This window comes from Arvicola amphibius, chromosome 2 (assembly GCF_903992535.2).
Source record: "Arvicola amphibius chromosome 2, mArvAmp1.2, whole genome shotgun sequence".
NCBI lineage: Eukaryota > Metazoa > Chordata > Mammalia > Rodentia > Cricetidae > Arvicola > Arvicola amphibius.
The window spans coordinates 26,959,067-26,982,404 of record NC_052048.2 but is presented as its reverse complement, the minus strand read 5'-3'; the positions used below and the strand labels follow the sequence as shown (position 1 = coordinate 26,982,404).

Sequence of the window (23,338 nt, the reverse complement as noted above, 5' to 3'; positions counted from 1 at the left end):
GAGTGCCGTTCACTGCTGCTCAACATGGGGACTTCTGCACTCATCTTAAACTTTCTGTCCCTCTACATGGCTCTGTGTGCCCAGTGGCTTGTCTGCACAGGCCAGGAGGGACCTGAGTGAGGCCTGACCTCACCCGTGTCGTGTTATTAGGATGGCTGTACGGGGCATAATTCGTGTGACGAACACAACTCTCTGTGATGATGACAATGACGCCCCACGATGGCTATTAGTGCTACTCCAGCTAGTTTTATGACAGCCTAGGGGTTGTAAAAGCGCGTGACAACCAGAGCGGAAAGGTCAGCCCCCACTTTCCTCTCCCAGCGGGAGGCATAAGCATTTGCCAGAGGCATTTCTATTTGCTCCTGCAAAGCAGCCTCCCTTGCAGGGAGGACAGAGAGAACCCACAGGAGCCAGTAGAAGCTTCCTTCCCGCTACCTCTATCGCAGAACCTTAGGGCCAATGTGAGGGTTGCCCAGCTCTTACATCACACCAGCGTCAAGGCGTAAATCCAGGCCCTCACGCATGCCTGGCAAGCTACACCTCAGTCTCAAGGCTCACTTTCGCTCCTCTGGTTGACCCCGGGGTCTGAACCTCAGGTCCTAAGCTACTGAGGCCAGAGGGCAGGAACCCACGGAAGTGTGTACTTTGTTGGACTATAGTAATGGACACATTTTAGGTGAGGAGGATCCAAACAGTAGCAAAAATGCAACAAAAGCATCCAACTTTCTTCCTTCTAACAAAGGGATGCAGTCTCCTAAGAGAGATGGGGACCAGGACGACTAATCATCATCTTCTCAGCTGGGCCTGGAACATGGGTAGGAGGCTGAAGTAGGAGAGTAACAGGTTCAAGGCCTGTCTGAGTTACATAGTGACCTTAAATGGCCTAGGCACCTGAGTGAGACCCCATCTCAAAATAAAATTTAAAAAAAGAGGACTGGATGTATAATTCAGTAGAGTGTCTGCCTAGCATTTCTGAGCTGTGGGTTCGATCCCTGAAGCACAGGGTACTTCACTTGTCTGATTCCCTCATTTTCAGGCACCCCCCCCCCACATGCACTGCCTCAGTCACGTGACCCGCCCTTCTGCACAGCTTCTCTTACAGATGAGCATGCCTAACTAAGACGTAAGGGAATCAGGATTTCCAGCCGTGTGCCCAGTCAGGCGCTTCAGTGCTCCTCCCGGAACTTGACAGTGATTCAGTACCAGCAGCTGTCGGGGTGGTAGTCCCAAGAATCTGGTCCAGACACACGGCTCTGGATATCATGGAGTTGGATATCAAGCTCCCTAGGGTCCCCTCTCTCCCTCCTTTCTCTTTCTCTTTCATTTTTCTGGGCCTCATGTAGTACAGGCTGACCTCAAATTTTTTATGGAACAAGGATGACCTTGAACCTTCCCATCCTTCTGCCTCTACTGCCCAAGTACTGGGATTATGGAAGCACAAAACCTTATGCAGTGCTGGAGATTAAATTCAGGGCTCCACGTATGTTAGGTAAGCACTCCACCAACCGAACTACATCCTCAGCTCCTTCCCATTGCGATAGGAAGAAAACAGGATCAAATGGCTTTGACTCTTAGGTTAAGCTGCTAGTCAGTGACTCCAGTCTGCTCTGCCACACCCCCGGGTCTCACTGACCCTTACAATACTCTGCTGACACGCAGGGGGCTTAAAAAGGCACACATCGTTCTCTACATTCAGCCCTGGAAATCGCACATGCGTGTCAGTCAGGGCTGGCATTCCTTGCTGCCTCTGTTGGAAAAGGGGCAGAGGGGGTTCCTATTTATTCATAGCCTGCTTTTCCTCTTGCTCCTTTGCTGGTGCCATCAGCTTTGGGGAGTCCTCTGAAACTCTGTCCCATTTGCAGGAGTTACTTGTTTGCTCCAGGGCTGCACTGGCTGACTGATATGGAATTCCCTTCTGTATGCTGTGAATACCATTGGTTAATAAAGAAACTGTCTTGGCTTATGATAGGGCAAAAGAGTAGAGCTAGGTGGGGGAAAACTAAACTGAATGCTGGGAGAAGGAAGGAAGAGTTGAGAGACGCCATGGAGCTGCCAGAGGAGAAAGACACAAGCCGCCAGCTGGAACCTTGCTGGCAGGCCACAAGCCTCATGGTAAAATATAAAATAATATAAATGGGTTAATTTAATATGTAAGAGCTTGCTAGGAATATGATATAGTGATTGGCCAAGCAGTGATTTATTAATATGGTTTCTGTGTGATTATTTTGGGGCTGAGCAGCTGGGAACAAATAAGTGGTCTCTTACAATAGCTGACTTCATTTTTTGTTTTTAATATTTTTTAGGTTTATCAGTTTCTTATGTTTATGAGCATTTTGTATGTCTGTGCACCACATGCATGCCTGGTGACTTCAGAGATCAGAAAAGGACATCAGATCTCCTGGAACTGGAATTATAGAAGGCTGTGAGCCACCATGTGGGTGCTAGGAATCGAACCTGAGTCCTCTCCAAGAGCAACAAGTGCTCTTAACCTCTGAGTCATCGCTCCAGCATCTGAGTATTCTTTAGAGGTAGTAGAGAGCAGGCAGTACGGACCCAGGGCCTGGACCTCGAAGTTGGAATTTCAGTTCCTGTCCTAGTTACCATCAGTTTCCTCCCCTACAAAAGGACAAAACACACGGCCCATATCTCTTCCTAGGACTCTCATGAACACATACACGGTCAGGGGCACACAGAGGAAACTCTAAATGCTAAAACATGCTAAGGACTGATTTAAACACAGTGTTCCTATCTGTCCTTAACTTTCACACTGATTTGAGGAAGACACTAGTGGTATTACGTTATAGATGAGGAAACTGAGGGACTTGCCTGCTTCACATCTGAGGGGAAGGAGACCCAAGATGGCAACCCAATCAAACGGGTACAAAGTCCCTTGCTCATCAAGTTCTTTTGCTGCCAGCTGAATCCGGGGACCCAGTAGCCAGACAAACCAAGGGCTTGGCACTAACCTGCTGGCCACATCCTCTTCGGTGCCCTTGTCTAACACGCTGCTCAGGTTGTGCTCGGCCTGCGTCTCCTCAGGCACCTCCTCCAGCTCCTCTACCTGCCTCACAGATCGGCGGTAGTTCTCCAGCTCGATCCTCTCAGGGGTGCCCCTCAGCCTCTTGGCGATGCTGGGCTCCTCCAAGCCATTCATGCTGGAACCTGCAGGGAAAGCAAACACGCAAGCTCTGAGGAGGAAAGACAGAGAGAAACTCCAGCAGTGGATGACGGGAGCTGGTGCTGGATATGAGAGGGACTGTTGACCACTGGGACAGTCATAACACATTTCTCGGGAAAAGATACACAATCTTCCTGGAAGTCAGAACACAGGAGACTGAAAGCTGGAAGGGTTGTGATTGGTCGGAGGCAGGAAATGATGATGGTAGGTGTGGCAATGCTTCCTGTCCTGCTCCCTCCCTGGCCTTCCTGCAGTGCTGGGTGGGGGTTCTAGGCACCTGTGGGTACCACACAAGCCCTCTGGAAGCTTTCTCTTCCTCTGTCCTGAATTCATGTTTGGCTCATTTCCCCAGTTCCTTTTTCCCCTCTAATAAAACTTTACCAATACTCCATTAACAACTCCACCTATTTATGGGGTACAGTATGATCTCTCCATACATATAAACAAAGTATAATTTCCACCTTCTCAAACATTTTTCCTGTGTATTAGGGCCTTCTGGACCCCTTTCTTCTAGTTATTTTTGAATGAGATAACATGGCAACATCTTGGCTGTGGAACACCTGCCCATTCCCTCTGGCCTCACAGGTACTGGTGACCTGGTTTGTCTTTCCTACCTCTCTCCCCTTCTATCCTTCAGTAACGCTATTATGTTTGGATGATGTCACCTTTTTCTGCTGGTGACACGGAGTTTGATGAGAGGCAGGGACAAGGCACAGGGAATCAAGACAGGTCTCCCTTGGTGTCATCCTGCCCCACCTAAAGTAACGTAGCTGCCAGGATCCATTTACCCAGCCACCAACTCTATCCGTCTTCACGCTTCCTGCCCCCCACAAACTGGGCCTCTGTGCCAGGGGAACCTGCATTCGGATGGAATATGCTGTCACACAGCTGTTAGGAGGGGCTGATGACTCAGAATGTTAGTTGGAGCCACAGTAAGCAGTGGCTCTGTGCCTTGAAATGACCGGACCATCTGCAATACACTGGTCTGGACAGATTGGTTTGTCTGTGATACACTGGCCTGAAAAGCTTGATCCATTTGTGACACATTGGTCCAAAGAGACTGGTCTGCCTGTGACACATTGGCCCGAAGAGACTGGTCTGCCTGTGACCCACTGGCCCGAAGAGACTGGTCTGCCTGTGACACACTGGCCCGCTATGCCTCATTTTTCTTTTCTGGGTGCTAAAGATTGAACTCAGAGTCTGGCTAACTGAAAGCATTCCCCTGCCACGGAGACACCTCCAACACCCTCTGTTCCTTTTATCAAACGTTGCTTGGAGCTCTGGGACTTTTCTTTCAGAACCATGAGCTAGCTGTTCCAGGGCTCTCTGAATGTATCCACACGGTCTGAACTACAAGGTCTCTGGGGGAGATGTTAGGGGTGGGAACTCCAGCAGAAAAAGCTACCTGGCTGACAGCATATTCTAGACTCTGTATCCAGAGTGACATTGGTCAAAGGGACCAGAGAAACTGGAAGCCTGTCCTTACTATGCCTCCATCACTGCAAGGCCTCAATGGGACCTACACCTCAGTTTTACTTCCTCCCAACTCTGGTCAGAAGGGACATTTTCAGTCTTTCCCAGCTCCACTAGGAATTGTTCTGCATTCTCTCATGCTTCCTCATAAGCTGGGGCGTACAGATCAAGTCATCTGAAGTGTGATCTTTTTTTTTTTTTTGGTTTTTTGAGACAGGGTTTCTCTGCAGCTTTAGAGCCTGTCCTGGAGCTAGCTCTTGTAGACCAGGCTGGTCTCGAACTCACAGAGATCCGCCTGCCTCTGCCTCCCGAGTGCTGGGATTAAAGGCATGCGCCACCACCGCCCGGCTCTTCTTGAAGAGAACCATGGTATGGTCTCACATAGAATTCAGCCTGGCTCCCAAGCTCTGGCTCCTCTGAAACATACATCTGCAGACAGAGCCATGGGTGGTACCAGGGGCTTCTGGGCCAAGCTGCAGGAGGAATCCCTTGAGCTCAGGCATTGGAGACAGTCTGGGTAATACAGGTGTGTGTGTGTGTGTGTGTGTGTGTGTGTGTGTGTGTTTCTCATATAAGAAGAAACAAAATCAAAACATAAATTCCTTGTCAAAGCAAAACAGAATCAAAACCCATCAGCAACAAGCTGCAGCTAGGCTCCAGGGACCTGAGTTGGGCTGCTCACATAAAGAATCAACTTGGACGTCAGTTCACCCCCTTCCTTGTTCTGAGCTAAAGTTGTCCATGCAGGAGTCCTGCTCGGCTATCTGAAAAACTGAACGAACAGCAGCCCACTGGGAAGCATCTTGGCTGACAGTTCTGAAACAAAAGATGGTCACTCCCTGCCTCAGGACTGCTTCACCATGCAGGTGGCCCGTGTTCCTCCGGGTTGCCGGAAGCAGAAGCCGTCCCCTGGTAATTACCGTGCGGGCAGACTCCCTTCCCTCGTTTCCTCTGCATTCCTGTGTCACACCGGGTCCTTGATGAGCTCGCATGGTTTTTTACTTTTCACAGCTACTTTCTGATCCTAAGAGGACACCAAGACCGCAAGCACCCAAGCTGCGTGTGGAACAGAAACTTCCCAGGCACTGGCCCAGTAAAGTGACACTCGGTGCCTGCACAGCTACCCTCCCAAGTGCAAGGGCTGTTTCTTGGGAGGCAGGTGAAGGGCTAAGTATTTACTGAGTTACCTCCCACGTCAGGCAGGACAAGAGGCCATCTACAAAAGCCACTGAACTGCCACCCTGTAAACCTCTGTTCCAACAACAGGTTGAATGTCCCTGTGTTAAGACCAGAAATGTCCCAGATTTAGGGTTCTTTGTCTGTTTTTGGTTTACAGATAAAGAATACCTCGGAGATGATAACAAAATTTATTTATGACTCATATTTACCTCATCTACATTGCTTAAGGATTCTTTGTGTGATAGCTTAAATAACTTGGCATGTGATAGTTTCTTGGTATGGGATTTTCCACTTGTGATGTTTATGCTTTGAAGGTTCTAGAATTCGGATCAATAGATGACCCTGAGGGTTCTGGGTCTCAGTGATGTGAAGACTAAGTGCTCAGCAAGAGTTTCAAAGCTAGAATCTTTCCTCTCACCCAGTACGGTAGGGATGCTTTGGGGAAGGTGAATCCACAGGAAGCAAGCACCCCATCAATTACCTACATTCCCATCCAAAAATGGGTTCTTTTTAAAGCCCTGGCTGCCTTGAACTATGGATCAGGTTGGCCTCCAACTCAAAGAGATCTGCCTACCTCTGCTTCCTGAGTGATGTTACTAATGGAATATGCCATCATATTTAGCATGGAAGGCTGTTTTAACTACCTTTATACATGAAATATTCTTCACTTGGGGTAACTCATTTTGTTTGCTTTGATTTTGCGAGATAAAATCTTGCTATAAATAGCCCAGGCTGACCTCAAACTCTCCCTCTCCCGCTTCAGCCTCCTAAGTGCTGGGATCACAGGCATGAGCCACCGCACTCAATGGAAAAACCGTGGTTTTATTTTTATTTATTTCTCTTTTAGTTGAGATACGGTCTTACTCTGTAGCCCTGGGTGTCCTGGAACTTGCTTTGTCGATCAAGCTAACCTCAAAGTCACACAGTAATCTGCTTGCCTTCCTCACTGCTGGGATTGGAGATGCTTATCAGCATGCTGGGCATAAAACAACAAAACAAAACAGAGCCGCTGGTCTCCCAGGCTGGCCTTAACAATACGCAGCTGAGGATGACCTAAACTCCCGGTCCTCCTGGCTCCACCTCCCAAGTGCTGCTAAGATTACAACAGGTGTGTACTGCCATGTCCAGTTTCTATTTGGTGATGGGGACGGAATCCAGGTTCTTTCCATGCTAGGCAAACACTACCAACTGAGCTACATCCCAGCCCTTAGTCTGATGGGAAACTGAGGTTTTTAGATGAGGGCACGGAGAGAAGCAGATTTTCCGGATCCAAGGAGCAATTCAGCTCTTCTGGAGCTATGTGATTATCGAAAGAGTTGAGATATTCTGAGTTAGATACTAATGGCGGAGAGGCTGAGGGGAGGAACCCCAAAGGGACTAAATCAGCAGTGTACCCAGAAAAGCCAGAGGGATGCCTCAGGGTGGGGTGTGCCATTTCAGGAATGTTGAGGGCACCTCAGTTCCTGCTTCCTCCCCATCACTGGCTGCTGACAGGAACTGAGGGGATCTCTGTCTGCATGGCCTCATGGGACTTACGCTTTTATGAAATGTTGAGCAATCTTCTCAGTTATTACTACAGCATCTGGCCCAAGGGGAATACTGGCACATATCACTATATCCGGGGAAGGCCAGGAGGCACCACTTAAAGCACAGAACCTACTTTCCTCCATCGACAACACTCCGCTTGAATATCGTGACGCTCTCTTGAAAGCATGGTTTTTGTGTGTAGTGGCTCCCGGATAAATCTCAACTTGAACCACAGCCATTAGGTAGGTCAGACTACAAAGGGCCACATGTTTGGAGTTGGTGTACGGGGGGGGGGGGGGGGGTCAAAACACCAGGAACTGCAAGAGTTTTCTCTTAAATTTGATGTGAATGGCATCCTACCTAAGATCTCCCCCTTTTCAGATGGTGCCCACCTTCATAAAACTCAAGAACTTAGAAAAGGGTAACTGTCAAGCTGTGGGCTCTGCTGTTGTGTCTTTGCCTCCCAAACCAGTTAAACACAAATTGAGATTTGCATAACCCCGGAGGGAAGGCCGCCCACCCAACACAGGAGGCTAAGGCCAGTCCTTCCCTCCTGCTTACCAGTTCTGTCCCTGCCCAATTCTATGAGCAGCTCCAACCCGCTCTGTCAGAGGCTCTCCTCTCCATTATTCTCCCCAAACCACAAGCCCTGATGAGAAGGGGGAGGGGCTCTGGCCACGTCTGTTGCTCCTGGTGCCGCGGAGAACACGAGGCCAGATACGGATATTTCCACACAAAACCAGGGTGCAAGTTCACATCCCAGGACTCAGCAGAAAAGTGTTTCACGGCCAGTCTCACCAGCAAGTCAACTACATTGTGGACTCAGTTTCTCCATCCTGACACAGGAATTTAAGGCCTTTGAAGTAGTTCACACGGTGGCACACAGGCACCAGGAACCAATGCAAACACCATGGGAGAAGGGCAAGGCCACTAGATAGTGCAGAGGGTACAGAGGGAAAAAGGGGACACCAGGGAAAGAGGAGTCTGACAGGTTTGCTAACGGCTCACACTCGGCGTGAGGGCCCTTAATGAACACAGTTTGGCGCAGCTGCCTTGGTCACCATGGGTTAGTTCCAGGAGGCAGTCTGCATGACTAGAAAGCAGCTAGACCAACAGTAACAGGAGGAGGCGATGGAAGGACAGGCCCGTGACCAATGAGAAAGGGAGTCTGGGCCGATGGGCTTTTCCCAAGATGCCGGTTTATTTACTTGGTCATGTTTTCCCTGGTGTCTATTAGGCAAGTCTTCCACCACTGAGTCACACTGCAGCCAGGGCACTTCTGACATCCCCAGTCCTTGTCAAAGGCTAGTTCTGCCATAGTGCACATGTCGCCAGCTGCACAGCCCCAGATTAGATTTGGTTTTGGCTCATAAAACCGATTTATAAGATCTTGGGATTAATGGACAAAAGACTCTGAAAGAGGTTCCAATGCCTCTCTTATCCCTTTTGTTCCCCTTTAAAGACACAAGATCTCATACACAGCACTCTCGAGCCGGGTTTCATTTGGGGAAGGAACGAAAACCTCCTCTAGCAACCCCCTTGACTTCCACTGGGCACTCATGTGCTATGCTTCTGTTTTCATTGATTAGAAGGGCACTGGGGTCGACCTGCGAAAGAACTGTTAGGGTCTAGGTTCCAGACAAGCAAACAGAGTCAGAAAACTCAAGCCAAGGGACCAAGAGTGCACTGACCCAGGCTGTGGAGGACCCTGTCCTATGAATGCTACTAAGGAGAGGAGCTGGGCACCGCAGCTGTACCACACTCACGCACTGATTCTACGGAGGAACCCTCAGCTCCAGCAAATGGGCCATGAGGTGACCCCAGGCTCCAGGGCATGAGAGCTCTGTATCGGGCTAGTTCAGACCCACAGAGGTCTCAGTACTGTGAATCACCCTAGCTCAGCTAGAATGGTGGGTACTCTAACAGGCTCTCCCTGGGTCAGACACAGATAGATCTAGTTTGACGTAAACCCTATTAAGATGCCTCTCCTGGCATCATGGAATCGGCTGGTGACTTCACATCCTACCCATGCAGGCTGAAGGAAAAGCAAGGCTGGATTTCGGCTAACACTTGCCCAAATTTAACTATCTCCAAAAGAGCTGGTATCCAGTCAGCTCACCATCCCCGGCCCACCGTGTTGTAGACTAAAAACCCCTTTTCTGACATGTCTCTTTCTGCTGCCAACCTAGCCTAACCCCACAGGGTGCCTAGACCCTAGAGGGAACACATGAGCTAGCCAGCAGAACCAATCCTAATCTAGCCTCCCACTCCAACTGTTCTGCCACTTTCTGGGATCTCTACTGAAGATGATCATACTTGAATCCCTGAGATGCTTCTAGACAACCAAGATTAATTTGATTTAGCTTATCTTTTTTGTTTTGCTTTTTTCAAGCGTCTTATTAAGATAGAGAGAGGAGCAGGAGGCTTCCCTCCCCACTTTCCCCACAGAAGGGAGACGAGGCACAGGAAGGTCATGGATGAAGATCAAGTGTACAATGTAGACAACAGGGGGCAGTCAGTAGCTCAAGCGAAGGCACTGTCTTCAGACCTAAGCTTGTTCTACTTGGATAACTGTAGCCCTCTGAGGTTGTGGTCACCACAGAGGATGAACACATTCTGTAGGTACCAGGGTAACCCCATTGGGATTCAGGTTCTGTTCTGGTTTTTAACTAGTGTGTGGCTATCTGTGTCTTTTAGTACACAGTATCAGTGTGGGGGCTCTGTGCGAGCGAGCATGCGCATACCGGAAGATATGCTCATAGTTTACAGAGGAGTGGGCAGTAAAACCCAGGGGATGGTGACAGTCTATGTCTACTTTCCTTATCCCCACCTCCTCCTGTCCTTGTCCTTCTTCAAGGTGTGCACTATCATTGATGTCCTCACAGGCAGTCCACAACCTGACCTCCTCAGGGGTCACCTGGTAAACATCTACAGACAACATTGCTCATTCCAATTTAGGCAGGAGGATGCCACTGGCTTCTAGCAGGAGAAGTCAGAGAGACTGCAGTGTACAAGATAGGCCCCCAAAGATCTATCCAGTCCGAATTGTCCACAGTGCTGAGCTTGAGGAATCCTGGCTTAGAAGTACTATCAAATGACCTCTAAGCTCATTAAAAACAGGTCACCGAGTCATCTAGTTTGGAGCATGGCTCAACTGGGGTGTGCAGCAAGAACAGAAATGAGCTCAGAGATCCTCCTCATCAGTGCTGATCCAAGTCCTCCAACCAACTGAAAGGCAAGATACAAAGGAGCAGTCAACTGAGGCCTGCCATGCTTAAGAAAGAGCCTTTGGCTTGTGCCAGAGAGAGGCAACCAGAGATGTCAGCGATCAAGGCATGCATCAGACCAAGGCGGCACACCGAGACCATGACCCAAGCACTTACAAAAGCTATTTGGACCTCTCATCACCTGCAGCCTCAGCCTACCTCACCTCCAAAGGTGACTGCCCATCTCCCGTAGGGCCACTCAAACACTCTACCCTCTGTCAAGGTCTGACTTATGTGGGAACCCAAGGAGGAAATCCCTAGCCTGAAAGATGGATCTGGTCAACTGCTCTTCTTTATCCACTGTTTTTCAGGAGTGCCACAAGCCTGGTGCTGAACCAAAGAGTCCCCATGTTGTAACAGGCCCTCTCGCCACACCCGGGAGGAACTGTGGACACCCTGTGGAAAAACCCAGCTTCCTCTTTGCATTCTGTTATTCTTTCTTCCATTTCCCAAGTACTTTCTGCTTAGGTGCTCCGAGGCTCTGTGTTGTGGCATGCCTTTCTAAGGTGAGGGCAAGGCCATGTCTGTGCATGCTCAGGAGACTTCCTGAAAACATCCTATGCCTGGCCAAATTTTGTCCAACAGGATAAAACCAAAGCTTCTCACAGGGATAACATGGACACCCAGCCAAACATTCAGCAGACGGTTACGTTAAGTGCTCTGAAACCAAACTGGTTCAAGCCTAAAAATTCTAATTTCCAGAGGCTCGGGTGTGATTCTCTGGCAGAGCGTGTCCTTAGCAAGCAGGAGACCCCAAGGGCAATGCCCAGCAACTAACAAAGTAAGAATTCTCCTGTCTTTCTCTTGCCGCAGGTGATTTGCCACAAACCATCAGTACAGAAACATGTCTCTCCTTCCCCGTGCTCAGAGCCCAGAGCCAGGGAGAGCAACGTCTCATGAGGACTGTGAACAGCAGTTGGAAAGCATCGCTGGGGTGGTTTACAAAGGATGACAGAGAGCTGGCTCAGCAGCACATGGGTACCACTTGCCCGGCATGGGTAAAGTTTGAGGTTCCATCCTCAGCACTGGAAAAGGAAAATGAGAGGCAGAGAACCAGAGAAGTGAAGCCAACGGGTCTCTAAGGCTGCTGGCAGGATGGGCGCCCCCTGGGGTGCACACTGTTCCAGTTATGATGAGCTCTATGGCCTTCGGCTGGGGTACTGGGGACATGACTCCGCTTTACACCCAGATCACAGGTAACGCAATCAGCTCTGAATCCCTTCCTGTGATCCTCTTACATATCAGTAATGAAACCCTTTGTCCTTTTGTCTTCTGGGTTCCCCACAGGCAAGTTCCCAATGCTGGGAATGCTCAAAAAAAGGGGGGGAGGGGGACCCCTGTGTATTTCCTGTAATAAAGAGATACATCCTTGCTGACTTACGGGGGCACCCACACCTTCACAGAATCCCAGTGCACGGCTCCTGCTGTAAAGAGCTCTCCTTTCCTGTGCCCTGAGTGTGAGATGACAGAGTAGGGACAAAGGGAAGCTGTGTGCACCGTGGCCACACAGGCACATCCTGATCATAGCTCCTCGGCTACATGGCCTCGTTTCTGCACAGACCAGAGTAGGGCTTAGTGAGCGTATATAAAATACCCGGACAGTGTCCAGTATATAAAATACCCTGATAGTGTCCGGCATATAGCGAGTGCTACTCACGGGCACTGCTGCCGTCATTACCTTTATGGGCATTCCTACTTCTCTACCTGGTCTTCCTTTTCCTTTTTGAGATACGGTTTTGCCATACAGTTGGTGTAGCGCTGACTACGTAGCCCAGGCTAGTCTCAAAATCATATCAATCCTCTTAGGTCAGTCTCCTGAATGCTAGATTAAAGCTACCAGATCTGACTTAGTGATTGTTTTCTCTTCCATCTTATTATCTTATTTTAATTTTTGATAGATGGGACCTAGGGCTTCTACTCCTAAACAACCACTCTGTCACCCAGCTGTACAGCTAGCCTCTGACTCTTTCTGTGACCTGGAGTGATGGGTATATTGAACAGCGTCAGTCACGGAGGGAGACTACAGGGGTCAGCACACTCCCAATTTTCTACAGTGCTTCTGAGGACCATCTTTCATCAGGAAAGGCTGCAAAGACAGGCAGCTCCTTGCCAGGGGTTGCGGAACCCAACCCCGAAGACTGCTCCTGGCTCTCGGCAATGTACAAACGGGAAGATTTTGGCTTGGGCCTTGTGCACCCTGTGTTAGTCAGTCCTCTTACCCCACACCAGTGCAGCCAATTCTCGGAGGTTCCACAGACTCACGCCAGGACTGCCTGGAACCACTTTCCTGTGTCACAGCATCACTGGGTACCTGCCAGGGTCAACTCCCCAGGAAGACGAACCCAGAGGAAGGAAGCTGGCGGCTTGGTCATGTTCATCAGACTCAACTCTAGGGGAGAGAGAGCACTGGCCCTTTACACAGAACCTACTAACCTGGTCTCCGGGGGGTGGAACAGTGGAAAAGAAACACTAACTCTCTCTAACCTGTTTCTCTAGATTTCGGCAGTTCTAGAAAGGGGGGAAACAAGCACCCACAGCTGTTGTAATCTCCTTTCGAGGTGCCAGATGTTGCTTCCTGGAGATGAGCTCCCTTCTCCAGGGTCCAGTCAGTCCAAATCACAGCTCTTAGTTTTCAAGTTTCAACCTGAGCAGAGGTAGAACGCCAAGGGGACAGATTCTCCTCCTAGAACTTTCTCCGAATGCCGGCCATGTGTTTGCTGAGGAAAAGCAAGGCCCACTGAGTCTCAACACTGTAACTGTCTCTACGTGAAGGTGCACCTGTCGCCAAGGTCACCTTTCTCAAGGAAGGAGCCTTGGAAGAGGTATGTTAACGTTGAGTGTCAAATCTAGCAGTCAGCCCGCCTTAGAGTCTCAGGAAGGCATGTGACACTGGGTACAAAGATGGTGGGTTCTGATGACAGGGACAACTGAACATAAAGTAAACTACTAGGATGCACAATCACAGGTGACAACATACAAGGAATCAGGGTACACTTCCTATGCGGTAACTGTGATGAAGAGGGGCCATTCCTGGTGTCTCACAGAGTCACAAAAGGAGGAAGGTGGCCACTTACATGTGGGTGACTCAACACAATTAGAGTAAAATCACAAAGAACCAAGCACAGAAAAGAGGTAAAGCAAAGAAACCAGAAAAGGCCAACAGAAGTCCTGATTCCATCTCTACAGACCCTACAGGCAATATTATCCCCGCATGCCTCAGAGTCTGGAGCAGTCAGACCCGTAGCCCTGCATTCCTTTAAGTTTCCCTGAACCTCCCCTACTACCAACTGAGAAGGGTGTAGACATTCACTGCTGGGAGAACATTCTGCCTATATTTTGAGCATACCATGTTAGGAAGAAAAATACCGAAGGCAGGGCTGAGCTTAGTCAGCTTGACTTAAAGCTTCAATGTTGACAGCAATTTAATCGCTTGCCAACTGTCCTTAAAGACTCATTAAAGCACCTCAGACTCTCTTAAAAAAATGTTTACAAACCACTTGAGCAAAACTGAGAAAAAGATGGCCCGCAGGAAGTGAAAGGGAGATGGTGAGCACGTGGCTGCTAGCACCCGGAAGTAATTTAAGTTGCTCCCTAGGTCTAGAGGTCCGCCTCCCTTCCTCAGGTGTGCAGCTATGCTTTTGCACAATCAGTCCTACACCCTCTGGAACTATGTCACGAGGAGACAATGGGTGATTGTAAAGCAGGAGGCTGACACCCTGGGTGGGGAAAGGAGCAACCGGCAAGCAGGCCCGTGACGTAGCCTAGGTCCCATTCCCTCATTCTTCATGACTTATCTGCTTGTTAGCACTTGCCAGGTGCTTAGCTGCATGCAAGCTGTGAGGAGAGGCCGCGCTTGGCATCTTGGGTTCTCGAGTTTTCTGGAAAGAGCTGGAATCTAGGCTTCCTAAAACTATCTGCTCAGAGTGGTTTCCTCTTATGCACACTCTAGAGGGCCGTATGTGGGGTTCGGATCCTGCCCTCCACTTCAGCCTGAAAACAGAGAGCGGCCCATTTGTACAATCCATGCCCGTGCTCAGCCTCTGTGCCAGGCAATGTCTAAATTTGAGAAACTGTCAGGGAAAGTATAAGGGGGAAAAAAAGAACAATTTCAAGACGTTTCTGAGTGCCCTTGGAGATTTTCCAGGCTCTTCTCAAGGGTTGGCACAGAGTCACACCAACTATTAAGCAAATCAGAACATGGTCCTACTGACAACGGCCTCCATTCCCTATGACTAGGTCTGGCACGGTGAGGGCAGCTAAGGCTTAGAGTTTGAAGAGCACACACCTGCATGTATGTATACCACCTCTCTCATCACTGGCTCTTGGTCAGTCCTCGTACCTATCATCTCTCTCTCTTCCTTGTACCTGTCATCTCTCTCTCTTCCTTTCGAGGCACAGGAACACTATTTCAGAGACAGAGAGGGGCATTTAGAGTGCCAGGGAGGGCAGCCCCACAAAGAAGCTGATGTGTCTCAGCTTCTCAGATGTCCCCAAAGGGTAAACTCAGTACAGAGTAATTTGCCCACCAAGGTGCCCGCTTTGGGCCCTATTTGGCCTCTGTTCCCATGGCTGGCACGCTGAGGTGGCAGAGGTGTCACTACTCCCCGGTTAGCGGCAGCGAGTGTGACTAGGAGAGCCTGGCTTCTCCAGGCTTGAGGACGGTCCAACGAAACTAGACAATAGAACTCTGGAGCCAGGTCCCTCTTAAGACAGCTCAGGAGAGACTCCAGCTGTGAGCAAGAATCCCCATGTGACCAGGACCCCAGTCACCACGCCTGAGCAAGCCCATCTACAGAGAGGGAAGACATCTAACCGGGCCCAGTTCTCCTGAGAACAGCACCTGGCGCTATGGACCCTCGGTAGATTTGGGCTCTGTGTAGAAACTTATCCTTCATCTGCCTCGCCTGAGGTCCCTCACACTGGCTCACTAAACAGGTGGCACACAGGTGGAGGGCTCATACTGTTCTTTATTTACGGTGGCTCCCTTGTGCCACACCCTGTACAATGTCTTCCTTTTTAGTGGTACTCCACACTCGTGGGTAACCTGGCCCCCATGGCCATCTGTGCTCTCCCTACCCTCAGTGTAAATGAGGGCCCCGAGGAACAGCGGCTTCTACAGCCCATGCCCCACACCTGCCTGATTCCCCCTTTCCCATGCTCCAATCAGGAAAAAGAGAAAGAAAAGAAAAACTCAGAAACCTGCAGATTGTTCGGAATTTATTCTCTTAAATATGAATGTAACATTTGTGAAAAAACAAAAAACCAAGAAAAACCCAAAAACACCTTAAAGCACAACACCTTGGTTTCACAGTAATGGCGAAAACAAAGTTACACAATTAAATAAAAAACTCACAAAGCAACACACCAAAAAAAAAAAAAACACCTCACAATAGCACAGATTAAAAACAAGGGCAAATTAAAAGCTTTAGGGAAGGTCAGAGTGGACAGGCAAAGTGTTCCTTGGCACAGCGAATCCTCCCCACTCTGGCTTCGATGTACCACACAGCTTTGGGCATTGTTTGCCGCCCCCGCTCCTGCCTCACCCCAAGGGAACGGCAGGGTGATTCAAAGTGAGTCCCTTACTTCACTGGCCAGTATTTAGTGGCACAGAGGGTCTAAGATGTTCCCACCGTGCTGCAGGAAACAGTCAGGCATAGCAAATGCTAAGACAGAGGGTAGCGGAAATGGCTACAGGGAAGCCAGCACAGCCTACAGGCTGACTTGAGGGAAGTTAGGTGTCTGTAATTCTCTGGTCCCCATTCCAGCAAGACTACGGCTTTGCCGACTAGGAAAACAGATTACCTGAGTCTGGGGGTCTGTACCACCCATCTCCTGAGAAACCTAGCCCCATGTCTACGCCTCCAATGTCACTGTGCCTAGCTGCTGAGTTTCCTTGGAATCCTGACTAGGCTGGGGTCAAGTCAGGACAAGCTTCCAGAGAAAGTTCCTATGGCTTCAGGTCAACAAGTAGCTTTAAAAAGTCTCACTCTTTCTGTTTAGGGCACAGTATATATAAGTAGTATCTACCTATACACTTAACAGAGATGTACGGACAGACATAGAGAGGTGTGCAGACACAAATGTCCACTCAGTACCTTTGCTCAGCTTTGGCTCTGGTGGTAGGGTTGGGAGGGCAGCAGGATGCCAGCTGCTCCACAGTGCTCCCTTTGCTGGGTTTTACTCAGCAGCCTTAGAAGGGAAGAGGCCCTAGGGAGCCAGGAGAGGATCTCTGACCTCCATCAGGCACGGTGTCATTCTTTGTAGCTGGCTAGTGTGGGCAGTGCCTGTGTTTCCTATTAGCCCACCGGGATACAACCGTGGAAGCCAGTGGGTACCACATGGCATGTAAAGAGTGCCTAGGGTTAGGAGACAGGCCAGTGCCCCTTGTAAGCACAGCTTCTCCAGGAAAGGCTCTTCACAAGAAGACTGGGGAGCAGCGCCTCCCGCCTGCTCTCTGTACACTGCGCACTGGCTAAAAGGCTCTTTCCCTTCCCTTCCCTTCCCACCCACGTGCCTTGGGCCTCACTTTTGGTTCAGTGTGATGGGCTTCCTCCACTTGAAAAAGGAACCACTTGCAAGCAAGGGCTCACATCCAAGAGAACAGCCATCCCATCCAGGTCTTTCTCTGCCTGCTGTCCAGACTTTTCCTAAACCCGGGCAGGTACTGTGAGGCCAGGGTAAGGAGATCTGTGCCAGGCCCACTGATCCGTAGCCATGAGAAGAGGAGGCTTGGAAACAAAAGCATTTACAGGTTCAAGAACAAAAGGAGGCGTTCTATATTAAAAGCACATTACAAACAGAAATACCATAAACAGTGTCTCACACGGTGGGGCAAGCAGCAGCTGTAGACAAGGTTACCAGAGGAGACAAGTGTGAAGTTAGGCCTAGGCGAGGTTAAGGTGGTTCTATTGTTATCTTGGGGTATTTTTGTTGCTGTTATTTTGTTTTTGCCAACAGCACTAATTCCTGCCTAAGGGGAGAGAAGGGAACAGAATGAAGAGCTATAGAAGGAGGAAGTGTAGGGCCGCTGCTCACAGCCCGGCTCTTCCCGCTCCTCCGCCATGCCAGGTTCCAGGGAGCACAGGCGGCCTTGCCGGGTTCCAGGGAGCGCAAGCAGCCGTACATGACAGAACAGGGACGGGTTAAGACCTGCGCTGTGACACATTCTGGGAGCCTGAGACCCTGAGCTATGTCCGAACCTTTCTGGAGGAAGTTTAGCCAAATACTCAAAGCTACTGTGGGATTCGGAGAAGGCATTTCTTTCTACCAAAGAAGAAACAGAGACCCATTTTGTGGCAGCTCTGAAACATCTCTCATGATGCCGCCCACTTCCCAGTCCTTCTCAAGAGCAAGAGGCCAGGCTCTGGGCATGCTCACCACTCAGGGCTGTGATCGATCTCCAAACCCCGAGCCTGGCCTCCCATTGCAGGGAGTAACCTGGGCTAAGGACAGTGCCAGCCTCGCTCCCTTTGGACATTCAGTCTGGGATACTTTGGGACTCTGAATCTTAACTTCTCCTGCTGTTCTGAAAACCTGCTCTACCCCAGGCCCTTTCTCAGTTGTTCTGATTCTTTAACCACACTGGCAAGTCCCATTTCCTCAGTGTTTTATGACACACTCTTGTCCTTATCTATGGCTCCCTTATGTCTTTAGAGTGCCCTGAAAATCTGAAACCCACTATGCTTTCCATGGGCAGACAGAGAGGCAAAATGAACAAGCTAAGAAAGTTAGCAAAATCACTGATATTTCTTTTGAAAAGAATGTTCCTGCACCCTTTATCCAGGGAGAGTGGAACTGTTTTCTTGTCTGACTGAGGAGTTGGGTTCCTCGGCAAGCCTGCTCGGTGGGGCTCTCACCTGGTCATGGGCACAGGCCAGTGTAAAGCCACAGCTGTGTGTGTGACCAGGGTCCTTTCTCCTGCCAGTGTATGCTCTGGAATGGCAGACTCTTGAGAAATACCCCAAAGGGCTGACAGACGACACAGGGCTCCGAGTCACTCGGGGATAAAGTATGGTTATAAACTGTGGGTCCCCCCAGCAGAGCACCTCAAAAGCTTCCGCTTCCTCAGAGCATAAGTGGGGAACACAGAAAAGTGGCAGTCAAGTTTCCCAGGCCTGACTGGGTTTCTGTGCCTCGGAGGCTTAACACACCCCACCCCCACAGGGTTCCTGCCAAGCCCCAGGCACATTCTCCCTCCTCTGGCAGTGCCCAAGGACTGTGTCCCCTCCTTACTTCAACAGAAGCAGCTCCACTTGAAAGCTAAGAAAATCCTCCTCCTCCCCGCCCCTCATGGAAAGTATACACAAGCTCCTCTACGGCTTCTGGCACTGGCTGACAATCTTTCATTTTTATTTGAGTTTGTACCTGGCTGTGTAAAATATATTTGCTGCTGGGTGTGGTGGCGCACGCCTTTAATCCCAGTACTTGGGAAACAGAGGCAGGTGGATCTCTGTGAATTTGAGACCAGCCTAGCCTACATATCCAGTTCTAGCCAGGGCTACATAGTGAGAATCTATCTCAAAAACCCCCCACAAAAAATAAAAAATGAATAAAAACTATATTTGTCATAAACAAGAGAAAATGTGTAACATACAGAAACACAGCCCATAGACTTCGTACATAAAGAGTGACCCATAAGCACCGTCTGGGGCCACCACAGGGTACTCAGGACCTCCCTGCAGTGCTCAGACCTGTGGCTAGCTTTACAAAGGCAGACAGGGGGAAATTTTAAGGAAAAAAGCAAGACAATTCTCTACAGGCCTCATGCTTCTGACACTCCCTATTCTATCTGGCAATGGACAGAGCTGGCATGTGTTCTGAGGTAGGATGGTACCGCTGAGGTCTTGACACAGGAAGTGGTAACGAGAATAGGACAAGGGGGTTGTGACCCTCACTGGACAATCAGATGCCTAAAGTAATCAGGAGAGGGTGGCCCTTGCCACATGGACGATCTGGACACAGAGCTGGGGAATGGGATGCAAAAACTACAAGTTGCAGTGAACACATTCAAACCGTGGGCCCCAGTTACACATCTCTGTGACAGGAAACAGGCCCTACACAGGAGTCACACGGAAGCCTATGGCTCTGGGCTTTCCCTGGGTCAACGATATAGCAGCCTCGTTTGGGTTTCTGTTTACCTACAGCGTCTGCACCAAGTACCTTGGCGTGTCTTGGGAGTGTGAGGTGACCCCACTTACCAGACAGCACCATCACTGGCTCACAGTCTGCCAGTGAAACTCCCCTCCAATCTGCACCAGAACCTCTGACAGGCCATAGAGGAAGGGGACTCCAAACACCAGCAGCTGACACATGAAAAAGGAGTCCAGCGGGTTTTGGGCCACTTGATGCCCGAGTGAAGAAATGTTGCTTTGGAGGTGCTGGCTCATCCCCTTGGCCTTGTCACAGAGGCCGAGAGAGTGGTGCACCACCCAGTCAAACAAGGAAGTGAGGCTACCTGGAGTTCTCTCAGCCGAGCTGGCGGCAACGCTGGCCAGTCCGTTCGCATCTGCGGCGGGACCATCCTGCAGGGGTCCTTTGGCTTCCTAGAAGAGTCCATAAGAGAAAAGAACAGTGATTCTGACTGTAGCCCTCAATGACCCCCGAGAATGGCTACTCCGACTGTCTATCATATTCCTCAGAGAGGAAGTCTTCCCCAGAAAGAAGTCTTCAACCTCTTAGATAATCAAAATCCGTGACGCATTGACATATAACATATATGTGCTCTCCTGCCAACTTTAAACACTCTCTGACGACCGATATCACGATGGAGCCACTATAGAGAGTAAAGGGTTATTACACTGTATTGCTTAGAGGACAGAAGGGTCTGCACAGACTCAGTAGAGAAGTGTTTTCCCTCCATGGATGGGACCTGTGATGGGGACTCCGTGCAAAAGCCACTTATTCTTCAGCTACAAGGAGAAGAGCTCTGACCTCAGGGGAAGGAATGGTTAGTTATGGTGAGCAGCAGGGTGCTCCACTGCTTAGAATGAGCCCCCCGAGTATTGTCTCTGAGACCTGCACCACCAGAAGCTGGTGAAGCTGGTGAAGCTGGCTCGTCTGCATCCAGCCAACTGCAGCTCCTCTCAAGCTCACTCATGGGACAGGCGACACTCTGAGAGTCCCACTCATAGGAAGTTACCTTTCCAGACAGAGGAGCCACTGCCGGCCTCTTCCTCTGCGCGTAGCCGGACAGTCGGTAACAGTAGTGCGGCTTACAGTAGAATTTGCCTGCGGACAGGAAGAAGCAGAAAAGGAGGACTGAGCAGAGGCCACGACGGGGAACTTGGCTTGCTGGCCAAAGGACGCCACTGTACAACCCCTACCCGCCACAGTTCCCCATTCCCTCTACCATCCAGAAAGGCCAGCCCCCAGCCTGCGGCCCCTGTGTTGAACCAGAGGTCTTCCCCTTTGGGTGTGTGAAGGTTCTTGAGCCGCCACCAATCAGTGCCCAGAGCAAAGATGCGAGGCTTGCGTGACAGAGCCAGCGAACAAAGTAGTAGTGTCTGAGGACAAAGACACGGTCACATGACAACAGCAGTGGCATTTCTGGGGAGGGTAAGAGTGAATAAATGTGGGGTGGAGGCAGGAAGGCTTCAAGGGCTAGGGCGCGCCAGTTACTAACTCTATCTCTGCTCCCCTCCACTGCCATGGATTCCTACCCTCCCTGTCACTAGCCACGGTCAGTCCAAAGCAGGCTGCAGCCCTGTAAGAGCTAAAAATAATACAAGGGGTGGGGGATGGCTGAGAGGCAAAGGCTTGTGCTGTGCACAGCCTGACAACCTGACTTCAGTTCCTAGGACCCACGCAGAAAGCAGGATGTGGTGGTGGGAATCTGCAATCCCAGCATTCCTGTGGATGGGTAGGAGGTGGAGACAGGAGAATGGGCCAGGAGCTCCTGGGTCAGCTGCCCTGGAGTGCAGGGGCAGAAACAGTAAGAGAGGCCAGGCCTCAATGGGGGGTGGAGATAACTGACTCCCCAAAGCTGTTTTCTGATCGCTACAAGAGTTGAGGTATGCATGCTTGTACACACACACACACACACACACACACACACACACCAGCAACAAAGAAGTCTTGCGTGGATCATGAACAGAGAATAAACAGAGTAAAACCCAAGAGTGTGCTTCAATATAACCAGGGCGGACCCTGATTTTCTAGGCCCTCCAGCCCTGTCTACAGGGACTTACTGGGTTGTACCTCAGCGACTATCTCCTGTGGAGAGTGAGGCCAAAAACGTCTAAAGACCTGTTCCCTACCTTGAGGTATGCATCAGGAGCTGCCTGCTTTCCCTTGTCATTGGCCAAGAGTGAGTCCAACAAAGGCAAACCCAGGGGACAGACACGTCAGAGGAAGCAAGGCAAGGGGCAGCTCTTCTCTTCCCCTGGTGACCCGGGTGGATCTCTCTGTGTTGTGTGCACATGCATCCACAGGTGTGTGAGCAGAAACCAGGAATTATTCCCCTTATAGCCTCCTGTTTTATTGCCTGGAGATGGCTCTCTCTCTCAACTTGCCACTTCAGCTACTGGCCAGGGAGCCCCCAGGGCCTGCCGTTCTTTGCTCCCCCATGCTGGGGGTTACAAGGATATGTAGCCATGTCTGGCATTTTTTTATGTGGGTACTGGGGACTCAAACGCAGGTCTTTATGTGTTCTTATCCACGGAGCCATCTGCCAACTCCTATATATTTTCTTCATTTTATGAAGTAATTGACTTTTCCTTTATCTGCTTTTCTTACTATGTTAAGTCAGCTTTGTCAAATACTCAGGAAAACAGTTAAAGGAAGAAATATCTATTTTGGCTCATGATTTCAGAGGTCTCTTCCAAGGTAACTTGGTCCCTCTGCTTTGGGCCTTGCTGATGCATGGCATCGCGGTGGAGAGCAGGTGGATGGGGAAGAGATGCTCCCATCAAGACGGCAAGAAGCAGAGAAAGCATGGGAAGGGGGAAGAAGCCAGGAACAAGTTACATCTTCCCAGGGCTCATCCTTGTTACTACAGTTTTCAACCAGGCTCCATATCCCAAAGTTTCCATCACCACCCAACAATGCCATTAACTTATTTATTCATCTGTGAATTAATCCATTGATGAAGTCAGGGCCCTCACAGGCCAGCTGCCTTCCAAACACCCACTGGCTAACAGCCATGCCTTTAACAATGACCATAACTGGAGAGTTTAGATTTAAAGCCAAAGGTGAAAAAAGACGGAGAATTTTACAGACTTCAGATAATAGCCATGATCTGCCACAGTTCTTCAAGCAGGTCTCTCACCAGCTGTTGGCACTTAGCCAGGACCTAGAGACCTGGCACTGTGGGGGACACATGATGGGCAAAGGCCATCACTTCACCATCTACGTCTCTACATGTGAGAAGAGTTGATTTATGTGTTTTTCCTGTTATTTGCTTTGTTTTTAGCTTATCCACAATTCCTTTTAGGTAATTTTTTTGGGGGGGGGTTCCTCCCACTAAACAGCACATAAATGTATTAGTACCTGGATCATCCAGTGTGTTTTGGATTTGTGTTATATTTCGTTCTCTAAGAAATACCCACCCTCCTTTATGGGACAGTGATGGAGCTATCAGGGAAGATACTGGTCCAGACTGGTCAACCTCAGCTACCTCAGGACCCATTCATTCCCCAAGGCTAGCGTGTGACTGAAGCCAGGTTGACCGAGGCCATTACAGAGGACTGCTGTGACCCTGAAAGATGCACTTCTCTGA

General features: G+C 49.9%; 1 protein-coding gene across 7 annotated transcripts in view; it reads right to left on the bottom strand.

Moving 5' to 3' along the window:
- Mical3 (microtubule associated monooxygenase, calponin and LIM domain containing 3) overlaps positions 1-23,338 on the bottom strand; it is a 180,805-nt gene that overhangs the window by 44,425 nt on the left and 113,042 nt on the right. For all 7 annotated transcript variants that reach the window (XM_038320556.1, XM_038320561.1, XM_038320562.1 and 4 more), the window contains 3 exons: positions 20,762-20,850; positions 20,078-20,165; positions 2,967-3,162 (listed from right to left, as the gene is read on the bottom strand). In XM_038320556.1, coding sequence (XP_038176484.1) covers positions 2,967-3,162; positions 20,078-20,165; positions 20,762-20,850 — 373 coding nt within the window. The remainder of the gene's footprint in view (positions 1-2,966; positions 3,163-20,077; positions 20,166-20,761; positions 20,851-23,338) is intronic.